General features: G+C 41.6%; 1 protein-coding gene across 1 annotated transcript; it reads right to left on the bottom strand.

Annotated features, from left to right (window-relative positions):
• Nucleotides 1-1,608: 1,608 nt before the first annotated feature.
• Nucleotides 1,609-22,058, bottom strand: LOC121562089 (hormonally up-regulated neu tumor-associated kinase). Its single transcript, XM_041874466.2, has 7 exons — nt 21,937-22,058; nt 17,511-17,646; nt 16,970-17,147; nt 13,701-13,784; nt 6,052-6,268; nt 3,008-3,123; nt 1,609-2,494 (listed from the first exon to the last, which is right to left on the bottom strand). Exons 1-7 carry the CDS (start codon nt 22,052-22,054, stop codon nt 1,850-1,852), a joined length of 1,494 nt encoding a protein of 497 aa, XP_041730400.1. The 5' UTR covers nt 22,055-22,058; the 3' UTR covers nt 1,609-1,849.
• Nucleotides 22,059-23,548: the final 1,490 nt, after the last annotated feature.

The following is a 23,548-nucleotide window of genomic DNA, read 5'->3' as shown; positions in this document are numbered from 1 at the left end:
CCACTGTTACCTCTGGCTGTAGTCTACCTCTATACCTGCTCCATACCCACTGTTACCACTGGCAGTAGTCTACCTCTATACCTGCTCCATACCCACTGTTACCACTGGCTGTAGTCTACCTCTATACCTGCTCCATACCCACTGTTACCACTGGCAGTAGTCTACCTCTATACCTGCTCCATATCCACTGTTACCTCTGGCTGTAGTCTACCTCTATACCTGCTCCATACCCACTGTTACCTCTGGCTGTAGTCTACCTCTATACCTGCTCCATTCCCACTGTTACCACTGGCTGTAGTCTACCTCTATACCTGCTCCATACCCACTGTTACCTCTGGCTGTAGTCTACCTCTATACCTGCTCCATACCCACTGTTACCTCTGGCTGTAGTCTACCTCTATACCTGCTCCATACCCACTGTTACCACTGGCTGTAGTCTACCTCTATACCTGCTCCATACCCACTGTTACCACTGGCTGTAGTCTACCTCTATACCTGCTCCATACCCACTGTTACCTCTGGCTGTAGTCTACACACATTATTAATGTCACAGAGATGGAGGGAGAGAGATATGTAATAGTCATATCATAATATAATCATCCAGAATAAGAGAAATACACATTGTCTGTTTTTATGGGAGTAAAAAATGTGAATACAGTTCAGTGAATAGAGTAAAAACAAATGTTAATAAAGACTGATTATGAGAGTGAGAGTTAACCCATTCAGTACTGTGATGGTACTCTAGAGACTGATTATGAGAGTTAACCCATACAGCACTGTGATAATGCTATGGAACGTTCTACCTGGTTCCACCCGATGACATCACATAAGAGCGCCTTGTTCATGGTGAACTGTAATCCTTTGGCACTATAAACCAGTAGCTGGTTGACATCTGGTTCTCTTCCTAGCCTAGTCACCAGGTTCACCAGGGTCTCTGTGTTCACCTCCTCACTCCCCCTCTTCCTGAAGCGCAATTCAGAGTTCACAGTCACAGATCCGCGATAGTCCTGCGGCCCGTTGTACCATATCAATGTGGCTCCACGTGCTTCTATTAATGTGAACGTGTTGACGGATAGTGGAATTCCTTGACACGTGCTTAGAATTCGAAAAGTATGAAAGCCAACGGTCCAATATTCTACAACGCGGCTGTGCGGACATGGACATGTTTTGGACTTTGTAGAGTGATTAACCCCCTAGTCACCAGAGTCAGCAGGGTCTCTGTAGGTCAGCAGGGTCTCTGTAGGTCAGTAGGTCAGCAGGGTCTCTGTAGGTCAGCAGGGTCTCTGTAGGTTAGCAGGGTGTCAGTAGGTCAGTAAGGTCTCTGTAGGTCAGTAGATCAGTAGGTCAGCAGGGTCTCTGTAGGTCAGCAGGTCAGTAGGTCAGCAGGGTCTCTGTAGGTCAGCAGGTCAGCAGGGTCTCTGTAGGTCAGTAGGTCAGTAGGTTAGCAGGGTCTCTGTAGGTCAGCAGGTCAGTAGGTCAGTAAGGTCTCTGTAGGTCAGTAGGTCAGTAGGTCAGCAGGGTCTCTGTAGGTCAGTAGGTCAGCAGGGTCTCTGTAGGTCAGTAGGTCAGTAAGGTCTCTGTAGGTCAGTAGGTCAGTAAGGTCTCTGTAGGTCAGTAGGTCAGTAGGTCAGCAGGGTCTCTGTAGGTCAGTAGGGTCTCTGTAGGTCAGCAGGGTCTCTGTAGGTCAGCAGGGTCTCTGTAGGTCTGTAGGTCAGTAGGTCAGTAGGTCAGTAGGTCAGCAGGGTCTCTGTAGGTCAGTAGGATCTCTGTAGGTCAGTAGGGTCTCTGTAGGTCAGTAGGTCAGCAGGGTCTCTGTAGGTCAGTAGGTCAGCAGGGTTAGGGTCTTAGGTCAGTAGGGTCTCTGCTGGGCTGCTGGGAGCAGAGGGAGGTTCAGGTCAGCTACTCGACGCTGTAAGGACTGACGCAGCTGAACAGAGTTACGCTTCACTCCTCCACTCATCCCTCCTCCTCTTCCCCCACCTCCTTCTCTATCTCCTCCTCCTCCTCTCCTCCCCCTCTCCTGGCGAAGGCTCTTGATGACCAGAGCATGCTGTCTCTGGGAGGGGAAGGCCGGGGGTTTGGACCCGTTGACCAGGAGCCCCGTGGGGCCCTGCGGCCGCACCATGTGGCCCACCCATGTGACCTTCCTCCCCCCTCCTCCCCCTCCTCCCTCCTTCAGCCCAGCATTCCGTAGCTGGGGGAGAGGGGGCGGGGCAGTTTGGGCCATTTCCATGGCGCCTGCCAGGTGTTCTCTGTCCGAGGGGCGTGGCTCCGTGGTCTCCAGGATCATTCTGGGAGATATGGAGACTCCGCCCTTCGTCTCCGAGGAGTAGAACGTCTGCAGTTTCTTTAGCCGGTCATTGTTGCCATGGCGATGATGGTGAACGTGGTCATCGTGACAACCGTCGTCGTCGTCGTGGAGGTGGCTGTTGTCGAGTTCCGCCCCATCGGAGTGTGTGGTTCTGAGCGCGTGTGGTGGATGGACTGGACGGACCTGAACAGAGAGTGGCAACATGAGGCAGGAGCTGGACACTAAAGAATACAGTGGTGACCTCAGACTGAACATTAATGAATCATTTTGGAGAAAACTGCAACATCTGCTCAATGTTAAACCCTACATTTATCTATGAAAATGGGCATCCTGTGCAGTTGCGTAGCAAAAATACACAAACGTGTGCAGCCCAACAATTTGTAACTCAATGCAGTATCGCAGGATCGTACACAGGATGGCCATTTTGCATTGCTAACTCTGTTCTTGCATTGCCTACATACGTAGGGTATAAATTAGGCTTTAGCTGTTACATCAACTCATCTGTTAATAAATATTTTAGGGATAATGAGCATGGTTGGGGTCAATTCCGGAAGTACACTGAAACTCCAATTCCAGTTCCCTTCAATGCTTTTCAAAGAGGAAAATGTGGAATTGGAATTTGATTTCCTTTCTGAATTAACTGGAATTGAAATGGTACAGAGCAAACAACGTTCTGAAGAGTTTGACCAGTCTGACCTGGCCTTCTCTGGTTGGATCCAAGAGGCGTGGCAAGGGGGCAGAGTCACACAGCTTGGAGGCAGAGCTTTTAGGAGGTGCGAGATGGACCAGCTCTCTGTCCCCAAACACAGAGACTGGAACACAGAACACAGAGACTGGAACACAGAGACTAGAACACAGAACATAGAGACTGGAACACAGAACACAGAGACTGGAACACAGAGACTAGAACACAGAACACAGAGACTAGAACACAGAACACAGAGACTAGAACACAGAGACTAGAACACAGAACATAGAGACTGGAACACAGAACACAGAGACTGGAACACAGAGACTGGAACACAGAACATAGAGACTGGAACACAGAACACAGAGACTAGAACACAGAGACTAGAACACAGAACACAGAGACTAGAACACAGAACACAGAGACTAGAACACAGAGACTAGAACACAGAACATAGAGACTGGAACACAGAACACAGAGACTGGAACACAGAGACTGGAACACAGAACATAGAGACTGGAACACAGAACACAGAGACTAGAACACAGAGACTAGAACACAGAACATAGAGACTGGAACACAGAACACAGAGACTGGAACACAGAGACTGGAACACAGAACATAGAGACTGGAACACAGAACACAGAGACTGGAACACAGAGACTAGAACACAGAACAAAGAGACTAGAACAGAGACTGGAACAAAGAACACAAAGACTAGAACACAGAAAACAGAACACAGAGACTAGAACACAGAACACAGAGACTAGAACACAGAACACAGAGACTAGAACACAGAACAAAGAGACTAGAACACAGAGACTAGAACAAGGCACAAAGAGAGTAGACCACATAACACGTAGACTAAAACACCAAACACAGAGACTAGATGACAGAACACAGAGAACAGAACCCAGAGAATAGAACACATAACACAGAAACTAGAACACAGAACAAAGGGACTAGAACACAGAGATTGGAGCACAGAACGCAGAGACCAGAACAAAGAACACAGATACTGGAACACAGAACACAAGGACTAAAACACAGAGACTGAAACACAGAACACAGAGACTATAACACAGAGACTGGAACACAGAACAAAGAGACTAGAACACAGAGACTATAACACAGAGACTGGAACACACCCCACAGAGACTGGATTACAGAACACAGAGACTAGAACACAGACCACAGAGTCTAGAACATAGAATACAGACATTAGAACACAAAGACTCGATTTCAGTATACCGAGACTAGAACACAGAGAGTGGAACACAGAGGCTAGAATACAGAACATATAGACTAGAACACGGACTTGAACACAGAACACAGACTAGATCAGATCCCACAGAGACTAGAACACAGAACACAAAGACTAGAACAAAGAGACTGAACCACAGAACACAGAGACTAGAACACAAAAACTAGAACACAGAACACAGAGACTAGAACACAGAACACAGAGACTAGAACACAGAACACATAGACTAGAACACAGAGCATAGAGTTTATAACACAGAGACTAGAACACAGAACTCAGAGTCTGGAACACAGAACAAAGAGACTAGAACACAGAACACAGAGAGTGGAACACAGAACTCAGAGACTGGAACACAGAACACAGAGACTGAACACAGAACACAGAGGCTAGAATACAGAACATAAAGACTAGAACACAGACTTGAACACAGAACACAGACTAGATCAGATCCCACAGAGACTAGAACACAGAACACAACAAACAGACTAGAACACAGTACACAGAGACTAGAACAGTGAACACAAAGACTAGAACAAAGAGACTAAACCACAGAACACAGAGAGTGGAACACAGAACTCAGAGACTGGAACACAGAACACAGAGACTGAACACAGAACACAGAGACTGGAACACAGAACAAAGAGACTAAACCACACAACACAGAGACTAGAACACAAAAACTAGAACACAGAACATAGAGACTAGAACACAGAACACAGAGACTAGAACACAGAGCACAGAGTTTATAACACAGAGACTAGAACACAGAACTCAGAGTCTGGAACACAGAACAAAGAGACTAGAACACAGAACACAGAGACTAGAACACAGAGCACAAGGTTTATAACACAGAGTCTGGAACACAGAACAAAGAGACTAGAACACAGAACACAGAGACTGGAACACGGAGCACAGAGTTTAGAACACAGAGACTAGAACACAGAACTCAGAGTCTGGAACACAGAACACAGATACTAGAACACAGAACACAGAGACTAGAACACAGAACACAGAGACTAGAACACAGAACACAGAGACTAGAACACAGAGACTAGAACACAGAACTCAGAGTCTGGAACACAGAAGACAGAGACTAGAACACAGAGCACAGAGTTTATAACACAGAGACTAGAACACAGAACTCAGAGTCCGGAACACAGAACACAGAGACTAGAACACAGAACACAGAGACTAGAACACAGAGTCTGGAACACAGAAGACAGAGTCTGGAACACAGAACACAGAGACTAGAACACAGAGCACAGAGTTTATAACACAGAGACTAGAACACAGAACTCAGAGTCCGGAACACAGAACACAGAGACTAGAACACAGAGCACAGAGACTAGAACACATTACAGACAGGTGAATGAGTAACAACACAACCCAACACAAAACATTTCCTTTCAAATCAGTAAAGCGAAGTGAACAAGTGCACACTTTGGGAGTAAGGACAGTAGCCTAGAATACAGAAGTGTAACAAAGGTGTTTTTTGTGTGTGTGTGTGTGTGTGTGTGTGTGTGTGGGTTGGTGTGTTTCTGTGTCTGTGTGTGTGTGTCTGTGTGTGTGTGTGTGTGTGTGTGTGTGTGTGGGTTGGTGTGTTTCTGTGTCTGTGTGTGTGTGTGTGTGTCTGTGTGTGTGTGTGTGTGGGTTGGTGTGTTTCTGTGTCTGTGTGTGTGTGTGTGTGTGTGTGGGGGGGGGTTGGTGTGTTTCTGTGTGTGTGTGTGTGTGTGTGTGTGTGTGGGGGGGGGGTTGGTGTGTTTCTGTGTGTGTGTGTGTGTGTCCTACCTTCAGGGAACAGAGTGATGGTGATCTCTTCATCAATGAGAGGCGTGGGGCAGGGGGAAGGGAGACAAGGGGGGAGAGAGGTGGAGGAGGGGCGGGACTCTGTGGGAGGGCCTTCCTGTCTCCTCTTGTTGCAGAGACATTCCTCCTCTGGGGGCTGTGGTTGGCTCCTCGGGGGCCGGCTGGACTGCTTAGAGACCTTCTCATTGGCTGGCTCAGTCTACAACACAGTGATTGGCTGAGCCTTGGTGCCTGCTGTGTAGTGTTATATAGTATTATATAGAAGTAGAAAGGATGTAGTGTGTCCTGACTGAGATGTTGCTCTTCTATAAAGTATATCATATGTGTAGTATATAGTGTATAGTAGTATATAGTATATCATAGTGTAGTATATAGTGTATAGTAGTATATAGTATATAGTATATCATAGTGTAGTATATAGTGTATAGTAGTATATAGTATATCATAGTGTAGTATATAGTGTATAGTAGTATATAGTATATCATAGTGTAGTATATAGTGTATAGTAGTATATAGTATATCATAGTGTAGTATATAGTGTATAGTAGTATATAGTATCATAGTGTAGTATATAGTGTATAGTAGTATATAGTATATCATAGTGTAGTATATAGTGTATAGTAGTATATAGTATCATAGTGTAGTATATAGTGTATAGTAGTATATAGTATATCATATGTGTAGTATATAGTGTATAGTAGTATATAGTATCATAGTGTAGTATATAGTGTATAGTAGTATATAGTATATCATATGTGTAGTATATAGTGTATAGTAGTATATAGTATATCATAGTGTAGTATATAGTGTATAGTAGTATATAGTATATCATAGTGTAGTATATAGTGTATAGTAGTATATAGTATCATAGTGTAGTATATAGTGTATAGTAGTATATAGTATATCATATGTGTAGTATATAGTGTATAGTAGTATATAGTATCATAGTGTAGTATATAGTGTATAGTAGTATATAGTATATCATATGTGTAGTATATAGTGTATAGTAGTATATAGTATATCATAGTGTAGTATATAGTGTATAGTAGTATATAGTATATCATATGTGTAGTATATAGTGTATAGTAGTATATAGTATATCATAGTGTAGTATATAGTGTATAGTAGTATATAGTATATCATATGTGTAGTATATAGTGTATAGTAGTATATAGTATATCATAGTGTAGTATATAGTGTATAGTAGTATATAGTATATCATATGTGTAGTATATAGTGTATAGTAGTATATAGTATATCATAGTGTAGTATATAGTGTATAGTAGTATATAGTATATCATATGTGTAGTATATAGTGTATAGTAGTATATAGTATATCATAGTGTAGTATATAGTGTATAGTAGTATATAGTATATCATAGTGTAGTATATAGTGTATAGTAGTATATAGTATATCATATGTGTAGTATATAGTGTTTAGTAGTATATAGTATATCATATGTGTAGTATATAGTGTATAGTAGTATATAGTATATCATAGTGTAGTATATAGTGTATAGTAGTATATAGTATATCATAGTGTAGTATATAGTGTATAGAAGTATATAGTATATCATATGTGTAGTATATAGTGTACATTAGTATATAGTATATCATAGTATAGTGTATAGTAGTATATAGTATATCATAGTGTAGTATATAGTGTATAGTAGTATATAGTATCATAGTGTAGTATATAGTGTATAGTAGTATATAGTATATCATATGTGTAGTATATAGTGTATAGTAGTATATAGTATCATAGTGTAGTATATAGTGTATAGTAGTATATAGTATATCATATGTGTAGTATATAGTGTATAGTAGTATATAGTATATCATAGTGTAGTATATAGTGTATAGTAGTATATAGTATATCATATGTGTAGTATATAGTGTATAGTAGTATATAGTATATCATAGTGTAGTATATAGTGTATAGTAGTATATAGTATATCATAGTGTAGTATATAGTGTATAGTAGTATATAGTATATCATAGTGTAGTATATAGTGTATAGTAGTATATAGTATATCATATGTGTAGTATATAGTGTATAGTAGTATATAGTATATCATAGTGCAGTATATAGTGTATAGTAGTATATAGTATCATAGTGTAGTATATAGTGTATAGTAGTATATAGTATATCATATGTGTAGTATATAGTGTATAGTAGTATATAGTGTAGGTATTAAGCCCACCAAAATCTAAGTTTAGACATTTCTAACATACTGCCCTAATTTCTGTAAGAAACGTGTAGATAAAATGAAAGGTGAATCTGTCCTGATGTTTCATGACTTTACTTACAATTTCTTTTAATAAGACATACAAATATTTGATCAAATCTGTGAAATGTCGGGACTGGGCTTAATGGGTAATGTACAGAGTGTACCCTTTCAGCCCATGGGTGTTCCAAATAAGCACACCTCATTTGAATTATTTGAATTTGAATCATTTGAATTATTTTCAAAATGTTCACAACTTACAAACGGACATTTCTTATGTAAAATGTGAATAGCACTTATAACAGGGGGTTGTCCAATCGTATCCACAGAGATCAAGGTGAATTTAGGCTTTTGTTCTTGCCAAACAGTACACACCTGATTCAACTAATCAACCAATCATAGACTTCAATCAAGACATGATTAGTTGAATCAGGTGTGTTATTGCTTGGTTAGAACACAAACCTGCACCCAGACTGGCCCTCTGTGGATAAGAAGCCATGCAACAAAGACCATAACACACACTACGTTCAATGAATTATCTGAAAGCTGTTTTTTTTTACATTTGCTGTACAGCTATTCTTGTCAAGTAATTAAACTTGTCTTCCTGAAGCGTATCTGAAGACAGTTTCAAATCTCCCTCTCTATTGTGTATTAAAAAGTTACAGGTGGTGGACCAAAAAACAGAATCACCTGGATGAATGAAGGACAACAATATGACAATGCCCCCACCCCAAAGTGCATGAGTAGTCGCCCAATAGTCATCTTTTTGTCCCTCATTTGTTAGCGTCTTGTCCACCACTGTAGGTCTTCTGTCCCTGATGTCTCTCAACCCAGGTCTTGTTCTACTCTCTCTGCATCAACCACTTCCTGTCCACTCCAGACGTCTTGGAGAGAGAACAGAGCTTTCTAATAGTTTCTAATCTTGGTAAAGACACCATACTGGACTTAATAGGAGCATACTGGGTTTAATAGGAGCATACTGGGCTTAATAGGAGCATACTGGGCTTAATAGGAGCATACTGGGTTTAATAGGAGCATACTGGGCTTAATAGGAGCATACTGGGCTTAATAGGAGCATACTGGGCTTAATAGGAGCATACTGGGTTTAATAGGAGCATACTGGGCTTAATAGGAGCATACTGGGCTTAATAGGAGCATACTGGGCTTAATAGGAGCATACTGGGCTTAATAGGAGCATACTGGGTTTAATAGGAGCATACTGGGCTTAATAGGAGCATACTGGGCTTAATTGGACCATACTGGGCTTAATAGGAGCATACTGGGTTTAATAGGAGCATACTGGGCTTAATATGAGCATACTGGGTTTAATAGGAGCATACTGGGTTTAATAGGAGCATACTGGGGCTTAATAGGAGCATACTGGGCTTAATAGGAGCATACTGGGCTTAATAGGAGCATACTGGGTTTAATAGGAGCATACTGGGCTTAATAGGAGCATACTGGGCTTAATAGGAGCATACTGGGCTTAATAGGAGCATACTGGGCTTAATAGGAGCATACTGGGCTTAATAGGAGCATACTGCCCTTAATAGGAGCATACTGGGCTTAATAGGAGCATACTGGGCTTAATAGGAGCATACTGGGCTTAATAGGAGCATACTGGGCTTAATAGGAGCATACTGCCCTTAATAGGAGCATACTGGGCTTAATAGGAGCATACTGGGCTTAATAGGAGCATACTGGGCTTAATAGGAGCATACTGGGGCTTAATAGGAGCATACTGGACTTAATAGGAGCATACTGGGTTTAATAGGAGCATACTGGGCTTAATAGGAGCATACTGGGCTTAATAGGAGCATACTGGGCTTAATAGGAGCATACTGGGGCTTAATAGGAGCATACTGGGTTTAATAGGAGCATACTGGGTTTAATAGGAGCATACTGGGCTTAATAGGAGCATACTGGGCTTAATAGGAGCATACTGGGTTTAATAGGAGCATACTGGGCTTAATAGGACCATACTGGGTTTAATAGGACCATACTGGGTTTAATAGGACCATACTGGGTTTAATAGGAGCATACTGGGCTTAATAGGAGCATACTGGGCTTAATAGGAGCATACTGGGTTTAATAGTAGCATACTGGGCTTAATAGGAGCATACTGGGTTTAATAGGAGCATACTGGGCTTAATAGGAGCATACTGGGCTTAATTGGACCATACTGGGCTTAATAGGAGCATACTGGGTTTAATAGGAGCATACTGGGCTTAATATGAGCATACTGGGTTTAATAGGAGCATACTGGGTTTAATAGGAGCATACTGGGGCTTAATAGGAGCATACTGGGCTTAATAGGAGCATACTGGGCTTAATAGGAGCATACTGGGTTTAATAGTAGCATACTGGGCTTAATAGGAGCATACTGGGTTTAATAGGAGCATACTGGGCTTAATAGGAGCATACTGGGCTTAATAGGAGCATACTGGGCTTAATAGGAGCATACTGGGTTTAATAGGAGCATACTGGGCTTAATAGGAGCATACTGGGTTTAATAGGAGCATACTGGGCTTAATAGGAGCATACTGGGCTTAATAGGAGCATACTGGGTTTAATAGTAGCATACTGGGCTTAATAGGAGCATACTGGGTTTAATAGGAGCATACTGGGCTTAATAGGAGCATACTGGGCTTAATAGGAGCATACTGGGCTTAATAGGAGCATACTGGGCTTAATAGGAGCATACTGGGCTTAATAGGACCATACTGGGCTTAATTGGAATAACAGTGATGTATGGTGAAAAGGTCTGAATAGCAAAATCTACTCATAAAATATTTGGAAACCAATGGTTTGGGGAATAAATATGCACTATAGACTAAAATATAATGCAAAATTAGTATTGATCAGATTGAACAACATTTCTTCATTGTCATTTACATTCTGTATAGAGGGAGTGCCTTGTACCCTTAAAGCCCACCTGAGATAAATGTCACATTTACAAAAATGGCATCTATATATATCAATGCAAAGTTCATTTAACAGTAAAATGAGACTAAATGCATTTCAAATGTTAGCTGTGAATGCCTGAAATCTGTTATCTGTTGCTTCTGTGTGACTGTAGCATGCAGGCACGACTGCTAGCATGGAAAAAAACAGATTTATTTTCAATTGACAAGAAGTAGTAATGAATGCTCATGAAATATTCTATCATGTGCATATATCAGTACATTCATCTCTTCATTTTCATAAAGTATGATCACTTATTTGAGAAATTACAAAAAATATCTGTGTTTATCTGAGGGTTGCCTCAACACGAAAGTTTCTTTGCAGCTTTGAAATTGTCCACTAGTATGGTAACTTACACATAAATTTAAGTCATTTAGCAGACGCTCTTATCCAGAGCAATTAGGGTTAAGTGCCTTGCTCAAGGGCACATCAACAGATTTTTCATCTAGTCGGCTCGGGGATTAGAACCAGCGACCTTTCGGTTACTGGCACAACGCTCTTACCCACTAAGCTACCTGCCGCCCATAACATAACTGTCAATAACTGAATAATAAAACATCTGATTGGCTTAGAATAAAATAATTGTTATGTATATAACAACCAAATTAATTAGTTGAAACATTAAACAGCAGAAAAGGTATTTCTTTTTAAAATATTTTTATATCCAAAGATGGAAGTGGGCTTAGTAGTTACACTAACCCTGCCTGTTGCTGTGTCATGGCTGCAGGGTTGCTCTTCTATATAGTGTAATGTAAAGCACTACAGTGCCTTGCAAAAGTATTCATCCCCCTTTGCGTTTTTCCAATTTTGTTGCATTACAACCTGTCATTTTAATGGGTTTTTATTTGGATTTCATGTAATGGACATACACAAAATAGTCCAAATTGGTGATGTGAAATGAAAAAAATTACTTGTTTCAAACAATTCTAAAAAATAAATAATGGAAAAGTGGTGCGTGCATATGTATTCACCCCCTTTACTATGAAGCCCCTAAATAAGATCTGGTGCAACCAACTACCTTCAGAAGTCACATAATTAGTTAAATAAAGTCCACCTGTGTGCAATCTAAGTGTCACATGATCTCAGTATATATAAACCTGTTCTGAAAGGCCCCAGAGTCTGCAACACCACTAAGCAAAGGGGCACCACCAAGCAAGCAGCACCATGAAGACCAAGGAGCTCTCCAAACAGGTCAGGGACAAAGTTGTGGAGAAGTACAGATCAGGGTTGGGTTATAAAAAAATATCTGAATCTTTGAACATCCCACAGAGCACCATTAAATCCATTATTAAAAAATTGAAAGAATATGGCACCACAACAAACCTGCCAAGAGAGGGCCGCCCACCAAAACTCACGGACCAGGCAAGGAGGGCATTAATCAGAGAGGCAACAAAGAGACCAAAGATAACCCTGAAGGAGCTGCAAAGCTCCACAGCGGAGATTGGAGTATCTGTCCATAGGACCACTTTAAGCCGTACACTCCACAGAGCTGGGCTTTATGGAAGAGTGGCCAGAAAAAAGCCATTGCTTAAAGAAAAAAAGAAGCAAACATGTTTGGTGTTCACCAAAAGGCATGTGGGAGACTCCCCAAACATATGGAAGAAGGTACTCTGGTCAGATGAGACAAAAATTTAGCTTTTTGGCCATCAAGGAAAACGCTATGTCTGGTGCAAACCCAACACCTCTCATCACCCTGAGAACACCATCCCCACAGTGAAGCATGGTGGTGGCAGCATCATGCTGTGGGGATGTTTTTAATTGGCAGGGACTGGGAAACTGGTCAGAATTGAAGGAATGATGGATGGCGCTAAATACAGAGAAATTCTTGAGGGAAACCTGTTTCAGTCTTCCATAGATTTGAGACTGGGATGGAGGTTCACCTTCCAGCAGAACAATGACCCTAAGCATACTGCTAAAGCAACACTCGAGTGGTTTAAGGGGAAACATTTATATGTCTTGGAATGGCCTAGTCAAAGCCCAGACCTCAATCCAATTGAGAATCTGTGGTATGACTTAAAGATTGCTGTACACCAGCGGAACCCATCCAACTTGAAGGAGCTGGAGCAGTTTTGCCTTGAAGAATGGGCAAACATCCCAGTGGCTAGCTTATAGAGACATACCCCAAGAGACTTGCCGCTGTAATTGCTGCAAAAGGTGGCTCTACAAAGTATTGACTTAGGGGGGTGAATAGTTATGCACGCTCAAGTTTTCTGTTTTCTTTGTCTTATTTCTTGTTTGTTTCACAATAAATAATATTTTGCATCTTCAAAGTGGTAGGCATGTTGTGTAAATCAAATGATACAAACCCCCCAAAAATCCATTTTGATTCGAGGTTGTAAGGCAACAAAATAGGAAAAATGCCAAGTGGGGCGAAAATTTCCACAAGCCACTGTATATAGTATCATAGTATAGTATAGTATAGTACAGTATTATATTTACATGTTGCTGTGTCCTGGCTGCAGTGCTGCTCTTCTCTCTCCAGGTGGGATTACTGGGCAGGTTCCATTCACTGGTGTCCAGTTTCTGTCACACACACAATAAACAACACAATAAACAACACAATAAACAACACACTAAACAACACAATAAACAACACACTAAACAACACAATAAACAACACAATAAACAACACAATAAACAACACACTAAACAACACACTAAACAACACAATAAACAACACAATAAACAACACAATAAACAACACAATTAACAACATACTAAACAACACACTAAACAACACACTAAACAACACAATAAACAACACACTAAACAACACAATAAACAACACAATAAACAACACACTAAACAACACAATAAACAACACAATAAACAACACAATAAACAACACACTAAACAACACACTAAACAACACAATAAACAACACACTAAACAACACACTAAACAACACAATAAACAACACACTAAACAACACACTAAACAACACACTAAACAACACAATAAACAACACACTAAACAACACAATAAACAACACAATAAACAACACACTAAACAACACAATAAACAACACAATAAACAACACACTAAACAACACACTAAACAACACAATAAACAACACACTAAACAACACAATAAACAACACACTAAACAACACACTAAACAACACACTAAACAACACAATAAACAACACACTAAACAACACACAAAACAACACACTAAACAACACAATAAACAACACACTAAACAACACACTAAACAACACACTAAACAACACAATAAACAACACAATAAACAACACACTAAACAACACAATAAACAACACAATAAACAACACACTAAACAACACAATAAACAACACAATAAACAACACACTAAACAACACACTAAACAACACAATAAACAACACAATAAACAACACAATAAACAACACACTAAACAACACACTAAACAACACACTAAACAACACAATAAACAACACACTAAACAACACACTAAACAACACACTAAACAACACAATAAACAACACACTAAACAACACACTAAACAACACACTAAACAACACAATAAACAACACAATAAACAACACAATAAACAACACACTAAACAACACAATAAACAACACACTAAACAACACAATAAACAACACAATAAACAACACAATAAACAACACACTAAACAACACACTAAACAACACACTAAACAACACAATAAACAACACACTAAACAACACAATAAACAACACAATAAACAACACAATAAACAACACACTAAACAACACAATAAACAACACACTAAACAACACACTAAACAACACACTAAACAACACAATAAACAACACACTAAACAACACAATAAACAACACACTAAACAACACAATAAACAACACACTAAACAACACACTAAACAACACAATAAACAACACACTAAACAACACACTAAACAACACACTAAACAACACACTAAACAACACAATAAACAACACACTAAACAACATAATAAACAACACACTAAACAACACACTAAACAACACACTAAACAACACACTAAACAACACAATAAACAACACACTAAACAACACACTAAACAACACAATAAACAACACACTAAACAACACAATAAACAACACACTAAACAACACAATAAACAACACACTAAACAACACAATAAACAACACAATAAACAACACACTAAACAACACAATAAACAACACACTAAACAACACAATAAACAACACACTAAACAACACAATAAACAACACAATAAACAACACACTAAACAACACAATAAACAACACACTAAACAACACAATAAACAACACACTAAACAACACAATAAACAACACACTAAACAACACAATAAACAACACACACACTGGAGCTGTGTCTGTCCCAGCTAGCACATTTGGTTCCTTGGAAGTTGTGAGAACATATGTTTTTAGTTTCACATTGGTTGTGGGAATAATAATAATAATAATATGCCATTTAGCAGACGCTTTTATCCAAAGCGACTTACAGTCATGCGTGCATACATTTTTTTTTGTTGTGTATGGGTGGTCCCGGGGATCGAACCCACTACCTTGGCGTTACAAGCGCCGTGCTCTACCAGCTGAGCTACAGAGGACCACATGAAGCCATTCGTTTCCTGACCGGTAAAGCTGAACGTTTTTTCTGAGAACAGAAGTGAAAATTTGACCTATTCTGGGAACGTTTATTTTTAGGAAATATAGGTTATTTTGAGTTTTTTTAATAACTTCCTTTCACTGAATGTTTCCATAAGACTTTTAAGCTTATTTTGGGTTCACTTTTTAAAAAACTCCAAGCACAGGTAGGACACATGGAAATTCATTTGCTTAGGCATTAATCATGCAAACACATTCCTTTTTTATTGTGGCGCTGCATCAGTGAGATTCAAACCTATAATCTTCTGTTCTTTATCCATGGCCTCTTTGGGTTATTCCTTTTCATGGTTTTGAGCGCTAGTACTTTTTGAACTCTACAGATATTTTATCTCCCACGCAGCGGCCACCTTTCATTCTAGCCTGAAAGCTAACCGTCATACTGGCTTTCACCGGCCGCTTTTCATTCTAGCCTGAAAGCTCTATCGTCATACTGGCTTTCTATCCATGGAATGCCATGTTTTTTTACAAATAAAAAGCTGTTAATTTGAGTCTATTCAAACACACGCCATTTCAAAGGAAACAAGCACTCATTAAGATCACATTTAACAATATAGAGGATAGAGAGAGTTTTGTTGATGCAGAGAACGGAATGTATATGTTTTTAAATAACATTCTTAGAACGTTCTCTGAATGTTACAAAAGTGTTATTGTGGTTTTTATTGAAAAGTTTTCTTAACGTTCTCAGAGCAATTTGAGAACATGACATTAAATAGAACCATGAGGAAACCTGTAGGAATCATAATGCTGAAGTACTGAAACTCCCACAGAAAAACATTGTTTCTTAATGTTCTCTGAACTATTTGAAAACGTTCCCAATGTCAAATTGAAATGAAATGTAACCATGTTTTAACTTTCAGGAAACTTTCTGTTAAAGTAACTTTTTTTTTGTCAAGTTCCTTAAATGTGATGAGAATGTTCCACAGCCAAGCAACTATCCTGCACCATTTCCATAAAGTTGTGGGAAGGATGTATGCAAAAGAATCATAGGACAACCACGCTCTCACCAAGCTCTAAGAAACCAAATGGTCCTCAGAACGTTGTGTGCTAGCTGGGGTGTGTGAGTATTATAGACCTTGATGCCCCTGGCCCCTCTCTGTCCGCGGGTCAGTTTGCTGAGCAGCAGGTGATAGGAGGCCAGGACGGCAGAAGGCCTGTTATTGGTCAGCATGTTGATGACATCACTCAGACTGTAACCCAGAGACTCTGTCATGTAGGACAGCACGGATTGGTTCAGATCCTCAGGACGCAGCCTGGAGACAGAGACGGAGACACACAGACACAGACAAAACAATCACACAAACACACAAACGGACGCACGCACAGTTGATCAAATCTGGAAAGAGTGCCTAGAGGCAGATGGTAAAGAGATGACATGACAAAGAAGACATGATGTGGTGAGCAAAGTGTGTGTGTTTAACGGTGTGGATAGTGTTTGAGGGGAAACTAGAGGCTACTCTTGGCCTGGCTCTGTTAGCTCTGAGATCGCCCCCAAAACTGACTCAATTTAGGAATGACTCAACACGTGCAAGTGTGTGTTACCTGTTCCTGTGTGTAGAGGTCTCTTGGTGTGTGTTACCTGTTCCTGTGTGTAGAGGTCTCTTGGTGTGTGTTACCTGTTCCTGTGTGTGAGTGTGTGTAGAGGTCTCTTGGTGTATCCCTCATTGATCCATTTTTCCTCCATAGCTGATCTGATTGTTGGCCGTTTAAAAGGCTCTGGCTCCAACAGGGACAGAACAAAACCTACTGCACCTGAAGAGAGGGGGAGAGGAGAGAGAGAGAGAGAGAGAGAGAGAGAGAGAGAGAGAGAGAGAGAGAGAGAGAGAGAGAGAGAGAGAGAGAGAGAGAGAGAGAGAGAGAGAGAGAGAGAGAGAGAGAGAGAGAGAGAGAGAGAGAGAGAGAGAGAGAGAGAGAGAGAGAGAGAGAGAGACAGAGAGAGAGAGAGGGGGAGAGAGAGCGATTCATTGAATTGGGGCTGTAGTCTAAAGGTACTGAGTTCCAGCTGTAGTCTACAGGTACTGAGTTCCAGCTGTAGTCTACAGGTACTGAGTTCCAGCTGTAGTCTACAGGTGCTGAGTTCCAGCTGTAGTCTACAGGTACTGAGTTCCAGCTGTAGTCTACAGGTACTGAGTTCCAGCTGTAGTCTACAGGTACTGAGTTACAGCTGTAGTCTAAAGGTGCTGAGTTCCAGCTGTAGTCTACAGGTACTGAGTTCCAGCTGTAGTCTACAGGTACTGAGTTCCAGCTGTAGTCTACAGGTGCTGAGTTCCAGCTGTAGTCTACAGGTGCTGAGTTCCAGCTGTAGTCTACAGGTACAGAGTTCCAGCTGTAGTCTACAGGTGCTGAGTTCCAGCTGTAGTCTACAGGTACTGAGTTCCAGCTGTAGTCTACAGGTACTGAGTTCCAGCTGTAGTCTACAGGTACTGAGTTCCAGCTGTAGTCTACAGGTACTGAGTTCCAGCTGTAGTCTAAAGGTGCTGAGTTCCAGCTGTAGTCTACAGGTACTGAGTTCCAGCTGTAGTCTACAGGTACTGAGTTCCGGCTGTAGTCTACAGGTACTGAGTTCCGGCTGTAGTCTACAGGTACTGAGTTCCGGCTGTAGTCTACAGGTACTGAGTTCCAGCTGTAGTCTACAGGTACTGAGTTCCAGCTGTAGTCTACAGGTACTGAGTTCCAGCTGTAGTCTACAGGTACTGAGTTCCAGCTGTAGTCTACAGGTACTGAGTTCCAGCTGTAGTCTACAGGTACTGAGTTCCAGCTGTAGTCTACAGGTACTGAGTTCCAGCTGTAGTCTACAGGTACTGAGTTCCAGCTGTAGTCTACAGGTACTGAGTTCCAGCTGTAGTCTACAGGTGATGAGTTCCAGCTGTAGTCTACAGGCACTGAGTTCCAGCTGTAGTCTACAGGTACTGAGTTCCAGCTGTAGTCTACAGGCACTGAGTTCCAGCTGTAGTCTACAGGCACTGAGTTCCAGCTGTAGTCTACAGGTGCTGAGTTCCAGCTGTAGTCTACAGGTACTGAGTTCCAGCTGTAGTCTACAGGTACTGAGTTCCAGCTGTAGTCTACAGGTACTGAGTTCCGGCTCTAGTCTACAGGTACTGAGTTCCGGCTGTAGTCTACAGGTACTGAGTTCCGGCTGTAGTCTACAGGTACTGAGTTCCGGCTGTAGTCTACAGGTACTGAGTTCCGGCTGTAGTCTACAGGTACTGAGTTCCGGCTGTAGTCTACAGGTACTGAGTTCCTGCTGTAGTCTACAGGTACTGAGTTCCAGCTGAAGTCTACAGGTACTGAGTTCCAGCTGTAGTCTACAGGTACTGAGTTCCGGCTGTAGTCTACAGGTACTGAGTTCCGGCTGTAGTCTACAGGTACTGAGTTCCAGCTGTAGTCTACAGGTACTGAGTTCCAGCTGTAGTCTACAGGTACTGAGTTCCAGCTGAGGTCTACAGGTACTGAGTTCCAGCTGTAGTCTACAGGTACTGAGTTCCAGCTGAGGTCTACAGGTACTGAGTTCCAGCTGTAGTCTACAGGTACTGAGTTCCAGCTGTAGTCTACAGGTACTGAGTTCCAGCTGTAGTCTACAGGTACTGAGTTCAAAGCTGTAGTCTACAGGTACTGAGTTCCAGCTGTAGTCTACAGGTACTGAGCTCCAGCTGTAGTCTACAGGTACTGAGTTCCAGCTGTAGTCTACAGGTACTGAGTTCCAGCTGTAGTCTACAGGTACTGAGTTCAAAGCTGTAGTCTACAGGTACTGAGTTCCAGCTGTAGTCTACAGGTACTGAGTTCCAGCTGTAGTCTACAGGTACTGAGTTCCAGCTGTAGTCTACAGGTACTGAGTTCCAGCTGTAGTCTACAGGTACTGAGTTCCAGCTGTAGTCTACAGGTACTGAGTTCCAGCTGTAGTCTACAGGTACTGAGTTCCGGCTGTAGTCTACAGGTACTGAGTTCCAGCTGTAGTCTACAGGTACTGAGTTCCGGCTGTAGTCTACAGGTACTGAGTTCCAGCTGTAGTCTACATGTACTGAGTTCCAGCTGTAGTCTACAGGTGCTGAGTTCCAGCTGTATTCTACAGGTACTGAGTTCCAGCTGTAGTCTACAGGTACTGAGTTCCAGCTGTAGTCTACAGGTACTGAGTTCCAGCTGTAGTCTACAGGTACTGAGTTCCAGCTGTAGTCTACAGGTACTGAGTTCCAGCTGTAGTCTACAGGTGATGAGTTCCAGCTGTAGTCTACAGGTACTGAGTTCCAGCTGTAGTCTACAGGTACTGAGTTCCAGCTGTAGTCTACAGGTACTGAGTTCCAGCTGTAGTCTACAGGTGCTGAGTTCCAGCTGTAGTCTACAGGTGCTGAGTTCCAGCTGTAGTCTACAGGTACTGAGTTCCAGCTGTAGTCTACAGGTACTGAGTTCCAGCTGTAGTATACAGGTACTGAGTTCCAGCTGTAGTCTACAGGTACTGAGTTCCAGCTGTAGTCTACAGGTACTGAGTTCCGGCTCTAGTCTACAGGTACTGAGTTCCGGCTGTAGTCTACAGGTACTGAGTTCCGGCTGTAGTCTACAGGTACTGAGTTCCGGCTGTAGTCTACAGGTACTGAGTTCCGGCTGTAGTCTACAGGTACTGAGTTCCGGCTGTAGTCTACAGGTACTGAGTTCCAGCTGTAGTCTACAGGTACTGAGTTCCAGCTGTAGTCTACAGGTACTGAGTTCCAGCTGAAGTCTACAGGTACTGAGTTCCAGCTGTAGTCTACAGGTACTGAGTTCCGGCTGTAGTCTACAGGTACTGAGTTCTGGCTGTAGTCTACAGGTACTGAGTTCCGGCTGTAGTCTACAGGTACTGAGTTCCAGCTGTAGTCTACAGGTACTGAGTTCCAGCTGTAGTCTACAGGTACTGAGTTCCAGCTGAGGTCTACAGGTACTGAGTTCCAGCTGTAGTCTACAGGTACTGAGTTCCAGCTGTAGTCTACAGGTACTGAGTTCCAGCTGTAGTCTACAGGTACTGAGTTCAAAGCTGTAGTCTACAGGTACTGAGTTCCAGCTGTAGTCTACAGGTACTGAGTTCCAGCTGTAGTCTACAGGTACTGAGTTCCAGCTGTATTCTACAGGTGCTGAGTTCCAGCTGTAGTCTACAGGTACTGAGTTCCAGCTGTAGTCTACAGGTACTGAGTTCCAGCTGTAGTCTACAGGTACTGAGTTCCAGCTGTAGTCTACAGGTACTGAGTTCCAGCTGTAGTCTACAGGTACTGAGTTCCAGCTGTAGTCTACAGGTACTGAGTTCCAGCTGTAGTCTACAGGTACTGAGTTCCAGCTGTACTCAGGATCTCCAATTCTTGTCTTGGAGAGTTACTGGGAGTGCAGGTTTGTATTCCAGCCCAGTGTGAGTTGGAGAGTGTGATAGCCTTGTGTAGATTGTGATGTGTTCAGACTGCTGTCTTTTACCAGCTGTATTAATCTGATCTCATCTCTTAGACCAGCACACCTGTACTCATTATCACCACGGTAACACAACCTGTACTCATTATCACCACGGTAACACAAGCTTTAGTCATTATCACCATGGTAATAAGACCTGTACTCATTATCACCACAGTAACACAACCTGTACTCATTATCACCACGGTAGCACGACCTGTACTCATTATCACCACGGTAACACGACCTGTACTCATTATCACCATGGTAATAAGACCTGTTCATTATCACCACAGTAACACAACCTGTACTCATTATCACCATGATAACACGACCTATACTCATTATCACCACGGTAATAAGACCTGTACTCATTATCACCATGGTAACACGACCTGTACTAATTGTCAGCCCCAGTAATAAAACCTGTACTCATTATCACCACGGTAACACAACCTGTACTCATTATCACCACGGTAACAGTACCTGTACTCATTCTCACCATGGTAACACAAGCTCTGTTTGTTGTGCTGACATGGCTGTGTGTGAGGTGATGTCTGTCTCCCTCTCCTGATGTGTGTGTGTGTGTGTGTGTGTTTGTGAGAGATGTGTGTGTGTGTGTGTGTGTGTGTGTGGTACCTTTGCTGATATCGTTGGGTATGGTTCCTATCTCTCCGTTGACCATCTTCTGATGCAGCTGCTTGATGTTAAACGGCTCCACAGTGAAAGGCAACGTCCCAGTCAGCATGGCAAACATACTGACCCCCCTAAAGAACATACAATATATAATGTTATACTACTGACCCCCCTAAAGAACATACAACATATAACGTTATACTACTGACTCCCCTAAAGAACATACAACATATAACGTTATACTACTGACCCCCCTAAAGAACATACAACATATAACGTTATACTACTGACCCCCCTAAATAACATACAACATATAACGTTATACTACTGATCCCACTAAATAACATACAATATATAACATATAACATTCTAGTGCTGACCCCCTAAATAACATACAAAATATAATATACAACAGTCTACTACTGATCCAACTAAATAACATACAACATATAACATATAACATTCTAGTGCTGACCCCCCTAAATAACGTACAACGTTGAAGTCGAAAGTTTACATACACCTTAGCCAAATACATTTAAACTCAGTTTTTCACAATTCCTGACATTTAATCCTAGTAAGAATTCCCTGTCTTAGGTCAGTTAGGATCACCACTTTATTTTAAGAATGTGAAATGTCAGAATAATAGTAGAGAGAATTATTTATTTCATCTTTTATTTATTTCATCACATTCCCAGTGGGTCAGAAGTTTACATACACTCAATTAGTATTTGGTAGCATTGCCTTTAAATTGTTTAACTTGGGTCAAACATTTCGGGTAGCCTTTCACAAGCTTCCCATAATAAGGTGGGTGAATTTTGGTCCATTCCTCCTGACAGAGCTGGTGTAACTGAGTCAGGTTTGTAGGCCTCCTTGCTCGCACACACTTTTTCAGTTCTGCCCACACATTTTCTATAGGATTGTGGTCAGGGCTTTGTGATGGCCACTCCAATACCATGACTTTGTTGTCCTTAAGCCATTTTGCAACAACATTGGAAGTATGCTTGGGGTCATTGTCTATTTGGAAGACCCATTTGCGACCAAGCTTTATCTACCTGACTGATGTCTTGAGATGTTGCTTCAATATATCCACATAATTTTCCTTCCTCATGATGCCATCTATTTTGTGAAGTGCACCAGTCCCTCCTGCAGCAAAGCACCCCCACAGCATGATGCTGCCACCCCCGTGCTTCACGGTTGGGATGGTGTTCTTCGGCTTGCAAGCCACCCCCTTTGTCCTCCAAACATAACGATGGTCATTATGGCCAAACAGTTCTATTTCTGTTTCATCAGACCAGAGGACATTTCTCCAAAAAGTACGATCTTTGTCCCCATGTGCAGTTGCAAACCGTAGTCTGGCTTTTTTATGGTGGTTTGGGAGCAGTGGCTTCTTCCTTGCTGAGCGGCCTTTCAGGTTATGTCGATATAGGACTCGTTTTTACAGTGGATATAGATACTTTTGTACCTGTTTCGTCCAGCATCTTCACAAGGTCCTTTGCTGTTGTTTTGGGATTGATTTGCACTTTTCACACCAAAGTACGTTCATCTCTAGGAGACAGAACACGTCTCCTTCCTGAGCGGTATGACGGCTGCGTGGTCCCATGGTGTTTATACTTGC

The sequence above is a fragment of the Coregonus clupeaformis genome, unplaced genomic scaffold (genome assembly GCF_020615455.1).
Source record: "Coregonus clupeaformis isolate EN_2021a unplaced genomic scaffold, ASM2061545v1 scaf0301, whole genome shotgun sequence".
Lineage (NCBI taxonomy): Eukaryota > Metazoa > Chordata > Actinopteri > Salmoniformes > Salmonidae > Coregonus > Coregonus clupeaformis.
Note: the sequence above shows the minus strand (reverse complement) of the source record. Positions and strands in the feature narration are given on the sequence as shown.

What these genes read in the sequence shown, in the direction of transcription:
- LOC121562089 (XM_041874466.2), bottom strand. Translation starts at nt 22,054, where the DNA reads ATGTTTGCCATGCTGACTGGGACGTTGCCTTTCACTGTGGAGCCGTTT. An exon ending in CAGCCAGGACACAGCAACAT is followed by an intron (nt 6,269 to 13,700) that starts GTAAATATAATA and finishes ACTGTGTTGTAG; the next exon opens with ACTGAGCCAGCCAATGAGAA. An exon ending in ATCCAACCAGAGAAGGCCAG is followed by an intron (nt 2,495 to 3,007) that starts GTCAGACTGGTC and finishes CTCTCTGTTCAG; the next exon opens with GTCCGTCCAGTCCATCCACC.